Source organism: Botryllus schlosseri, chromosome 4 (genome assembly GCF_051294905.1).
Source record: "Botryllus schlosseri isolate E-star chromosome 4, Bs_hap1, whole genome shotgun sequence".
NCBI classification, from domain to species: Eukaryota; Metazoa; Chordata; class Ascidiacea; order Stolidobranchia; family Styelidae; genus Botryllus; species Botryllus schlosseri.
The window spans coordinates 1,486,000-1,497,831 of record NC_137239.1 but is presented as its reverse complement, the minus strand read 5'-3'; the positions used below and the strand labels follow the sequence as shown (position 1 = coordinate 1,497,831).

The window sequence follows — 11,832 nt, the reverse complement described above, 5'->3', positions numbered from 1 at the left end:
GGACAGACAGTTCCAACCAGAAATGAAGATAAGTAGTACAATTTTAACAATAAACGCGAAAACACCTAATTTGCATACATGAGGTCAAAATTCGGTCAAATTTCAGTTTTTTTAGGTCAAAATCTTCCGTTTTTTAGGTAAAAAAAAATTGCTCTAGTCATCATAGTTATCAAGCTATTGCATGATTTTAAAATCATACATTCGTTATAAACTGAAAGTTATATTAATCTTATAAACAAGTACCTGTTGTACTGATAACGCAGATATTGCGGTCTTCTTTTTCGAGTTTATTCTCAGATCGGTAACTTGTGATTGTAATTGTTGCAGCTTCACTTCATTAGTATTGGACTGAAAACATTGAATAATTGAGGGGTTATTATCAATCAAATTTAATTCAGAATGGAATTGCGAGTCCGCATTTACCTAAAATATCTTATCCAATATGAGCATCATTCTTTCGTAGTATGTTCTGATCTCTTCAACTGTGGTTGGTGCGATCAAATTCCACTTATCTTCCCTTACCTGTGAGAGAATGCATGTGTCTAAAAGAATGATTAGAATATGATCAGATCTATGAATATAGTCATACAACGGGGTTGTAATGACTCGAGTCATGACTCTATTCGAGTCGGACTCGAGTCACGATTTTCTGATGACTCGACTTGACTCGAGTCAATATGTGTATCGACTCGACTTGAACTCGAGTCATTACGCATGACTCGAACCAAGTCATATGACTAGAGACTCCAACGGCCAAGAGCGACGTTTCCATGTAATCTCGAGAGTAGTGAAGTATAACCACCCAATTGAGAGTTCATCTATTGGTACTTGAAAATGTAACCAGATAGATACCAGTGTTGGGATCAAGTCACTACCTTCAAGTCACGAGTCATTGCAGATTTTGACTCGAGTCAAGTATAGTCAATCGATTTTCAAAGGTGACTCAAGTTAAGTAAAGGCACTCGATATTTGGCGGTGCCTCGACTCAAGTCACATTTCAAAAGTCGCCTTTTCGAAGTATGAGGCATGATTACATCATTGCATTTTGCTAGCTGTCTGAAATACAGATTGAAAGTGAAATTTTCGGCGGTCTCGCCTGGGCGTTACCGAAATGGGAAACTGTCTCAAATTTAGGCGACATGAATTAATGAGGCGATCAATTTATATAATGTTGGACGCGGTCGTGCTTGGCAGGGGTAGCTGAACTTCTTGCTTGCAAGCCATTGTGTCATAGATAACTTTGAGATGCAGATAAACCATCATATAGTGCCACTTTGTTATTTGAACCAAATAGAATAGAACCATACTAGAAATAGTTTATAGCATTATCAAAGCACTCCTTCCCATTTTTCTCATTATTTGATCAAAGCGGCAGTAAAAATTGGTATGAAAACGAGAGAAAAGTTGCAATATAAAATCCCTCCAAACATTATCTAGGAAGCTGTCGGAATCTGTAAAAAAACTTGCACTAGTGATCATTGATTCCGAACCGATGAACGAATATAGAGTTGAATATACCGGCAAGAATGCGCTGTATCGCTCACATAAACGGAGAACTGTTGAACTACGTAGATAATTGCATAGCCTCAGTTTATATAGTTAACAGCAAAAATAGAGAAACGAATTGATAAGATGCAATACATTACTCATTTACAAATAGATACGATACAATTCGAGCATGCGCTAATGGTTGAGGACAATATAAACTATGTTCAAATTCAATTTCAATAAAACAAGAGGTTTGGTAAAGGTATGAACAGAGAACAGAAATAGACATTTTTCTATTTTATTGGTTTACTACTAGAGTTTACGACAATGTAGCTGTAAGCTTCGATCACTCTGTTTGCGGTCAATCTATTTGTGAGAGAACAATCGAGGCTAAGTGAAACGCTCGACCATTGAATGATTGGTCACTTTCAAGGGTTACACAAGCGTTTCGCGAACCATCCGAGCATATGCAAGATACAGTGATAAATATCGACACCGATTACTTGATGACTTGAAATTGGCTAGTGAATTTTGCTCACGAGTCAAGAGTCAATCCGCATTTCTGATACGCCGAGTCAAGTCAAGTCATTTTAGCAAAGTGACTCGAGTCAAGTCATGACTCTATTCATCCCAACACTGCAAGATACTATTAAAAGTGAGGAAAATTAGTATATCATAAATGCGAACCATTCGATATCACCAAACAGAGTTGTAACAGTGGGTTTAACAAGACGTTATCTGGAAACTGAGCAGTCAACACAATGACTCAGACTTGAGTCATAATTCCCATGACCCAGACTCGAACCTCTGCTTGATGACTTTGACTCGGTGGTGGCAATTGAAAATGACTCGACTGGACTCGAGTCAAAACTAAAAAAGTGACATTGACTTGCGACTCGGAGCCTTGTGACTTGGTTACAACCCTGCCATACACATACAGTGAAGAAACAGCCTTGGCACATAATCTCTATAACAAAGCAATAAGAAGTTGTCATAATTGCATGCATACTAGGGATGGTGTGAACCTCTGAAAGGTTCAGGTTCGTGTGAACGCGAACCTTTTTGAAAGGTTCTGTGTGAACGCGAACGTGAACCTCATGACGTCACGTGACGTCATATTGCTAATTCCAGCCCTATATTTGAATGAAGTGATAGCCTATATTAATGTACACGATACATAGCGACGACTCGGGTCACATAATGGCACAATGCTGAAGTACATATAGACATTTTAATCATCGCTAAATGTATCAACTGAGGCAATCAAATGATATAATAATCCCATAAATCAATATCATCCGTCGCTTTGCCGACAACTTCGACGAGGACTTGCCAGGGAATATAAGCTTACGCCTTAACGGTCCAGGCCAGACCGGAAAATGTATTCGGCGCCTGAGTATTGCTACACGGATATTGAGCTGAGAGTAAAAACTATACTTGCTACCGCTATTACCCCACTAACAAGTTATACAACAATAGCCAACACCCCAATCGCACGAATGTCGTTTTTATGATACAGTAAACATATGAAGACAAGATTGACCACGTATAAGCTAGCTATATTTTTACATCAGAAAACGATATCAATTGAATAAGCATCATTCGCTATCTACATGTAGTGTGTTTCGCTCTTGATGTTGTGTGATTGCCGGTCAAGCTCACAGCAGAGAGTCACTAAATATTCATAAACGGAAAGTTGGATATTTCGAGCAAACTTTTGTTAGAGAGCAAATGAAATTTTTGAAATTGTTAAGGTGTTGATTGTTTATGCTGCCAGTGCCATGCATAGAGTGGTCCACAGTTGAAATGCAATGAATTTTAACCTAATCAGTTATAACGAAGTGAAAATTGTAATATATATGAAAAAGGTTCACAGTGCAGAACCTACCAAGGTTCTGTTGTGAACGTGAACCTCAAAATTTCCGAGGTTCACACACAGAACGCGAACGTGAACCTCACGTTCACACCATCCCTAATGCATACTCACTAGTCTGATGTCGCCCATTGTAGGGAACGTTCCAAGAAATCTCTTTCTTCGTTAGCTGAGAAAGCCGGAGTCCGTATTGATGCTTGAATAGAGACAAGCCTTTGTGCCAATTGCGGTCTACATAAGCTGTACGAGTGTACGTGATTCGATCGCTTGCTGAACTTTGAAGCTGAATACCAGCAAGGGCATTGGAGCAATGAGTTCAGGGTCTTTGGGACTGCACGACGGCTGCAATATTGATGGAAATATAAGATAGATTCTTACTAGAATTATGCGGATAAATACCATAACATCCACATGGAGATCTGCATTGGTTGCTCCGGCATCTCCCCGAGATACGAGCTGCAGACACAGACAGGTAAACTCAATTCATAGCAAAATATTACAAAATAATGATTACCGGTATTGGCGTGGCTGAAGGTCCAATATCCTCCCGGACTGATGGCTCTATGGGTAGGGTGGTATCTGACTGCGCGAGTGATTCTACATCAATACGGAGCGACTCATCCACAGGCAACGTGGTGTCCGACTCTGCGAGTGACGCTGATTCACCGCACGGATTGTTTGGGTCTGCGACTGAGAAAGATTCATGGCGTGTATTGTCTGGACCTCCATTAGTTGCTAGTTTATCCCATAACTGTAACAACAAGATTTAGTTGCATGAACGGAGCTTCCATAGTTAATTAGCTCGTACATCTTGCAGTCTCAATAGACGCCAGACGGTACGTCATTTGCCAAAGGTCTTTATCACGAAGCTTGGTGAAAATATCTGAATCTATGTCATTCTCTGAGATATGAAATAATTTTGAACATAACATTAATTGACAGAGCTTGCATGTATAAATCAGACTTGACGTTTCAGCAAATGTTTTGTAAGCCGATCTGAACTCCCAACAAAGGGGCACAACCAGTAACAAGACTGTCCGTTAGACATTTATCAAAAGTACACGCTAATAATAACCTAAGCTGCATAGTAACCATTCTAATAAATCACAATTGGCACCAGCATTCAACCAACTCCACACAAGATGTACTGAATATAACTGCACAAGCTGTCTCGATTAGCTAGTTAACAGGGCACATTGCTGAAGCTATATTACTTATATACTTACCGTCCAATTTCTGGATGTGCTGCCATGCAATACCGTTACTCGCCAAGAAAGCTTTAAAATCCGCATGCTGATTCCCTGTCATCGCGATCACACCACATCGCAAAAGAGCGAGAAACGGCCGAGAAAAGAGGAAGTTGAAGAACAGCACTAAAGGTCACTCCCGGTCGTGGCGCTTTAGCACGATATTGTGCTGCCACAAGCGGCAGATTTGGCGATTGCACTTTATCTCATTTACAGTGCAGTACGATTTGAGAAAGAAAGTCATTTTTGAAGACCCTAGTGCACATATCAGATGACTTGAGAGTTTAGAATCCAATCCAAATTGTCAACTAAACGTTAATACCTCATGGTTATTTTTTAAATTTTAGGATGCTATTATACAAGATCATTGTCAGGGCATATCAACCCAGTCGACGTCGCATTGAACCGTAAAACCGTATGCTGCGAAACAATGATGGATCTTTATCAAACAGCACATATTGCAAGGTAATCATCAGCAACCAGCTAATTTGCTAATTTTCATGTATGAGGCAAGTCAAGGTTTTCTAATCAGACCAGTATCTGTGGTCGCTTTGAATCCATTCTGAAAGTTAATATTACCCAACCAGGAAACGTTTCGTGTTTTGGATTAATACCAAGTAGTCAAATTTAAATCAAGTCCATGCATCTCTTTCTCTGATTTTCTTCAAATTTTAGGATGCTGCTTAAAGACTGCATGCTGCAAGAGCAAGATTATATCACAGGAACTAACCGAGTTTAAGAGTTTGCTGCGAAAACCGAAAGACTCGTTATCAAGCCAGCAGGTACGACAACTTTATTAGCTACACCTGATGTCAACTTTCGTAGTCGCATATATGAGGTAAACCAAAGCAGAGATGGTCAAAGTTACCAGCGTTGCTACTCAAGTCGATGTAGAAATACCGTCGTCAATTTATACTCGATTACAAGTAGATGCAACAGTTCCCAATACAAGTCAAAGCTACGTCAAGTAGAAGTAGAATACGAAATGTCGGAGAAATAGACAAGTATGGTAAGCAGTTTTTCGGAGGTTTCTAGTTTGAAAATTGCGATATGAATCTTCGCAACTAATATAAAATTACTAATGGCATATGACACTACTAACAGAAAGAATCTTCAAAATATATTCAGTTATTCCTGATACACGCGGTGTTGTCAGACTTGGACAACTATAGATATTCTAGTTGTCTAATTATACTAATTGAAGCTATTCTAATTTGTGAAATGTTTCTAAGCTCTAATTCCAATTCTAATCGAATGTATGAAATCTTTCTATGGCCTAGTTTTAATTCTAATCTAATGTCTGGTTTTCCTGGAAATGCTACAGGAGAACTGCATAGTGCGAAACAGGCCAAGCTTGCTGTACAGTAGGGGTGTTAAAAATGACTTTATTTTCAAATTCTACTGGCTACATGATAAAATTGTTAGATTACCGAATTGAAGCCTACACACCAAATATGGTTCAATTCCAACCAGTAGCCGCATTGCTGCAGAAGAAAGTTTTTTTATTTATTATTTAAAAATGAGTGAAAAAATTCAAAATTTTCTGTTCACCCTGGAAACTGTAAGGTTGTCTATAGAAACGATGCCCACCAAATTTGGCTCAATTCAAACCAGCCGAAGCGGAGTTATTGATGTCGAAAAATTTGGAATTGAATAAAATAGTATTTACGGGGGCAGAATTGTAATTAGGGCTGGGCAAAATCGAGTATCTGAGTGATTCGATTCTGAATCACGTATTATGCTTCGAGTCGAGTCGAGTATTCGAGTACCACTCGTTATGACGTCATAACAGAATGTAATACGTCAAAGTTCAAATATGTACCTCTTATGCCACCACAAAGAATATAATGCCTGTTATTCATCACATTAAAGATACTCAGATATATTTTCGACCATACTGATTTCATTGCACTTTGTGACAATGTTGTCGCATTATCATGACTTCGTTAATGTGCTATTTCTAGTAACGTTCCTAGTTTTTTACTATGTTTTGTATGCTGCGATACGGAAAATCATGGATTCATGGCCACCACAGTGGAAAATCGTATCTTAATTTTAATTCTCGTTAATAAATTAACTCTCAGTTGCGAAGAGCGTATAATTTCAGTATTCGAAAAAACGGTATTCTACTACTCGACTCGAATCATCAAAATTAATACTCGATTCAGATTCGAGTACTCGAGTCGATGTGCCCAGCCCTAATTGTAATAAATGATCAAAGAATCGGCCCCCGTAAATGCTATTTTATTCAAATCCAAAATTTTGCGACGGCAATAACTCCGCTTCCACTAGTTGGAATTGAGCCAAATCGGTTGAGCATTGTTTCTACAGACAACCTAACGATTTGATGGGGTGAACAGAAAATTGATATTTTTTTTTATTCTCATATAATAAATAAAAAACTTTCTTCTCCTGTAGCAATGCGGCTACTGGTTGGAATCGAACCAAATTTGGTGTGCAGCAGGGGTGGGCAAACTTTTCAGCTCGCGGGCCGCATTCAACATCTGAACTGATTCGCAGGCCGCACTATATGAAAATTGTAATTCTAAGCTAAAAGGTAATTTTTTATTTGATTATATGAAGCAGTGGTTCTCAAACCACTTTGACAGCGACCCAAATTCTAGTTTTAGTGGCATCTCGCGACCAAAGCCTCACACATCAAGTCGTGTGCATTTTTAATATAATTATGCTGCATTTCACGGGCATGTATACGATATAGAGAACGTTCAGACTTCCGTCGTACGCAATGCAGCTCTATGGAGCATGCCTGACTCACGGGATTTCAAACTAGAGTGTATTATTTGACGACGCGTCGCATTTATACTAGTTTTCTACTCAGACTATTATCGGTACCAACCATTTCGACAACCGGACATATCAATATCGAAGGTATTAGCCAACCTGCGACGCTCATTTAGGTTTTATCGCCGGCAATGTTTGGCACCGTACTTCACTTATCGATATGCAGGCCAAAACATAATGCCTTCATGTGTGCTGGTGCGGTAGGGGTTGACCTCCCAAGTCCCCTCTCTCTTATAGTCCCGCACCCGATCGTTTCATACCCCTATATACATTAAAGAAGCGGTTCTCACACTTTTTAAGACACGCCCCCTTTATGCTAGTGACAAATTTCGCGCCCCCTTTATCACAAAATATTAAAAAGAGCAAACAGAATGCTAGCAACCCCAACGGTTAGTTTAATGTCGTGGAAGGTTATGGCTGTTGATGCGAGAGTTCATTGATATGAAATTCGGACTACACACAGAAGTAAGTCGCGCGGAGCGCGAAAGAATTTTCAGTTGACTGCGGCTTCGTGACACCTTCAGATGCTTCCACTACCCAAGTTTGAGAACCACTGCACTAAAGCATCCCAACGATCCCCGACAGTGTACTTCATAGAAACCATAACAAATCTTGTGGTGGATTCAAACTAATACAAAGTTCGGCAAATTTTTATTGTCAAGCCAAGTTGTTGTGATGACTTTTCTACGCGTCTCGCTGATTGACCTATAGTTAAAATAAATTCAACAAATATTACATATTAAAAATTCGCTCAGATGCCATCGCGACCCAAAATTATAACCATCGCGACCCATACTTTCAGGACCCTGATACAAAGTAACCGAAGACGTGGAGATAATACATATCTATACATATGAATGTATATTGAAACAATTTAAATGTCGACTTGATGATAACGCACATATGCGTCTGAAACATTACCAGGATTTTGAAGAGCTTCTTGGAGGTACAGAACTTCAATATACAATTAAATAGTATATTCATATTGAAATGAACCCGAATATTTTCGGCTGACACTCGTCAGGGGTAATCGTCAGCAACTAGTAGAGAATTGGAAAGAACATTGTATATCAACAATCGATTGTTTTACTATTTACTATTGTCTCAAACAATTCCGTTGATTTGTTTCGCACCTCATTATTTGATAAATTGTGCCGATAATTCGGATGTTTGGATTCAAATGGTGTTTTGAATTGCAGCAGTCAATTCATTATAATAATGTCATATTATGACAAGTAATATATATTGCCTTGCCATCGACGCCGGAACAGAAGTAGGTCTACTTATAAGTTGATTCTTTATTGATGTCAGCACCATTCATCTTCAACTTTCGGATTTTTGTATTGCTTTGGACTCTCGTTATGGATGAGTTGCGACCGAATGATTTGCAACTAACGGCGCATATAGAGATCGAATCTATCAACACACGCATGAATCGATTTTTCCAATTACAGTACTGGAAATTCTACTCTAAAATCACAATTGGGATCCGAGCTCACTCATTTCCGTTTTGATTGTCTTTAATATTTAGCAACCGAAGCATTTCAAAATGCTTAGGCCCCTAGGTTGGGCTGGGCTATTGTACTAACAATAAATAAGAAAATGCAATATTAGGATTTTAACTTCATCAATTTCATGATGAAATGCATTAAAAAAAGTTCTATATAGTCGCTCTAGTAATTGGATTTTTTACTGAACATTTTCATCAATATTTCCATTACGTTTTTCGACTCCTTCGCGGGCCGCACAAAATGTTGTCGCGGGCCGCATGCGGCCCGCGGGCCGTAGTTTGCCCAACCCTGGTGTGCAGGCTTCAATTAGGTAACCTATCAATTTTATCATGTAGCCAGTAGAATTTGAAAAAGTCATTTTTGAACACACCTATTCGACAGTAGGGTTGTTCAAAAAAAAAACTTTTTTTCCAAATCTCACTCACTTACTGACTAAATTATCAGGTTGTCTAAGAAAACGATGCACACCAAATTGACTCAATTCCGACCAGTAAAGGCCGTGCAATCTTGAATTGAAAGTAGAAGCAGAGCTATTTGAGTTTTTCGTTTCGAATTATCAACGAAAAACTCAAATAGCTCTGCTTCTACTAGTTGGAATAGAGTCAAATTTGTTTTGCATCATCTTTGGAGACAACCCAACAATTTCATGATGTTGGCAGGAAATTTTTAATTTTTTTAATTTTTTTCCTAATAAATTAAAAATTTCAATTCAAGATTCCACGGCCTTTACTGGTCGGAATTGAGTCAAATTTGGTGTGCATCGTTTTCTTAGACAACCTGATAATTTAGTCATTAAGCGAGTGAGATTTGGAAAAAAAGTCTTTTTTGAACAACCCTACTGTAATGTGTACAGACATTTGCTATTCTCATGCTCATAAGATGAACTATGATTTGATATTAACGGAGTTTTATTTAACTTTTCGCGATTTCAGTAATGCTAATTCTAATCTAATTTGAAAAAAAAAACAGTTAGAATTATAATTTTATTCTAATTTCAAACTGTGTAGCTATAATTTTAATTCTACTTTAATTCGAAAAAAATCTAATTTGGAAAAAGGGAACGTTTTCTAGTTGTCCAAGTCTGCCTGGTACATGCGGTTTATCCATAAATTTCCATCTTGTCAATGCCTAATTGCCCACACATACAGTGATCGTGTGTGAATGTGTTTCCTATAGCGGTAAGTTCACCATAGCGGGCCACAGTCTGTACTGCAATGCCTTAGCAAGTGAAACATCTGATTTTTTGTAAATACTTTGTGAAAATATATATACTTGGTGGACTTTCGTTAAGTTATCAATCTTCCAGTTTATGCATGTTAGCATATGTGCCTGTGTTTGGGTTGTGAATATGTATTTTGATTTTAGGATGATGCCACAAGTTCTTGCTGAAGATAATGACTCCCAATATTACAGGGGCAATGTTCTTCGAGCAGTATTTTCAGTGAATTTTTTTCTCCGTCGCTGGGATCTCTGTTTTTCTTATTTCACGAAATATGTTTCCATTTTATGTTATTATGGTTCAATTGATATCGAATATATGCAATCAAGAATGTTTATTTGCAATAGTGTGCCATTTGGAAGAAGATACAGGGTTTCAAGTAGGGTGTATCTGTATATATTGAAATTACGCCCCTATCAATTCTAATGGCTAGGGTGAAATATCCGATGTACACCGCAAGGAATGGGGTGGATTCTGGTCATATACACCCGCAGGGTTACGTAAGTTCTGTTTTCGTATACCACCTATTGGGGCGTGTATACCCACTCTTTTCGCTAAGAGTGTAGTAGGAAAATTTGTACGATATTATTTTTTTCTACAAGCAACTCGACAGGTATCATGTCTACAGTACAGTCATTTTGGAGTAAAATATGTCTCACTTAAAATTCTCGTTGAAACTAGAGGCCACGGGTCGCTAACTTAAAACGGGTCGCGGGCCACTTTTCAAATTTCTTAGAAGACCGCATGAATTAAATATCGAGGTAAAATATGCCGCACATCTTAACAACCACTTTTTAATAAATGTACGTATAAGAACAAGGCTGTGCTCTGTAATATGGGAAGCGGACATAGTTACTGCAAATGAAATAATATTTTGATAAAGGAATACAAATACAACTAATATATCATGATCATCACTTTCATTCGATTTTGAACTATGAGTTGCGCACTATACCTGACAAAACTTTCCAGCGACTAATAATCGATGTTGGGGTTAGTTAGACAGGGTACACTCGCTGGAAAACTATTTTCTAGAAATGCTTCAACTTAGGGTGAATAAGTCCCAGATCGTTTTCTACGCGTCTTGATCAGTGTCTGGGCAATTGCACGCCGAGACGATATGCCCATTCATATCAGCTAATTCGTCCTCCGTGGGATGCTATCACGATCGCAAGAGGCGCATCACCTAATGAGAAATAGTGATGTTGCACGCAGAAGAATATAGCTTTTTTGAACAATAAGAACAACAATATATTTAGACTGAAATCGATTCCAGCATCTCAAAACGATTTAAGCTTTCTTCCGAAGTCTCAGGTGGCGGGTGCAAAATATGACCTCGCGGGCCGCGTGTTGGTGACTCCTGGTATAGGCAAACAGAAATACACGACATCTGGGCGACCTCGGAAAAACGTTCACTTTACGTGATAAAAAGAGGAAAAATCCTCATAAAAAAATAACAAGCCGACAAACGAATCAAGGAGTCTTCCCACCAGGCATTGGTGGATCATTTAATTAATTCAATTATTTGAAATGTTCATAACAGATAGCCTGCTTTCCGTGCGCTTAGCAATCAAGTAGGTCTACGAACTCAATCTTCACGGTGCTCCTCACAACTATTGGTTACTTAATGGACTTCAAGGGATGATTGATAAGGCTCGCCTTCGCTGTTACCTATTCCGACGGAAATATAGG

The 11,832-nt window shown here is 38.6% G+C and overlaps 1 protein-coding gene and 1 long non-coding RNA gene across 3 annotated transcripts in view; one reads left to right on the top strand and one right to left on the bottom strand.

Moving 5' to 3' along the window:
• Positions 1 to 205: 205 nt before the first annotated feature.
• Positions 206 to 4,761, bottom strand: LOC145436827 (uncharacterized). 2 transcript variants are annotated; one of them, XM_080314044.1, is made up of 6 exons: positions 4,588 to 4,761; positions 3,876 to 4,051; positions 3,761 to 3,817; positions 3,476 to 3,703; positions 424 to 522; positions 206 to 348 (listed from the first exon to the last, which is right to left on the bottom strand). In XM_080314044.1, the coding sequence occupies exons 1-4, from the start codon at positions 4,667 to 4,669 to the stop codon at positions 3,593 to 3,595; spliced, it is 426 nt and encodes a 141-aa protein (XP_080170170.1). In that variant the 5' UTR covers positions 4,670 to 4,761; the 3' UTR covers positions 206 to 348; positions 424 to 522; positions 3,476 to 3,592. The 2 variants fall into 2 exon arrangements, with proteins under 2 accessions (XP_080170170.1, XP_080170169.1); XM_080314043.1 differs by having other exon boundaries at positions 3,876 to 4,112; positions 4,588 to 4,755.
• Positions 4,762 to 6,293: 1,532 nt separating this feature from the next.
• LOC145437875 (uncharacterized) overlaps positions 6,294 to 11,832 on the top strand; it is a 36,072-nt gene continuing 30,533 nt past the window's right edge. The window contains exon 1 of the long non-coding RNA XR_013914765.1: positions 6,294 to 6,410. This is a non-coding gene — a long non-coding RNA (uncharacterized LOC145437875). The remainder of the gene's footprint in view (positions 6,411 to 11,832) is intronic.

Coding starts and splice junctions, on each gene's coding strand:
- LOC145436827 (XM_080314043.1), bottom strand. CDS start 4,653: ATGCGGATTTTAAAGCTTTCTTGGCGAGTAACGGTATTGCATGGCAGC. Junction 4,113..4,587: donor GCACATCCAGAAATTGGACG/GTAAGTATATAA, acceptor TTGTTGTTACAG/TTATGGGATAAACTAGCAAC. Junction 3,704..3,760: donor ATCTCCATGTGGATGTTATG/GTATTTATCCGC, acceptor TCAATATTGCAG/CCGTCGTGCAGTCCCAAAGA.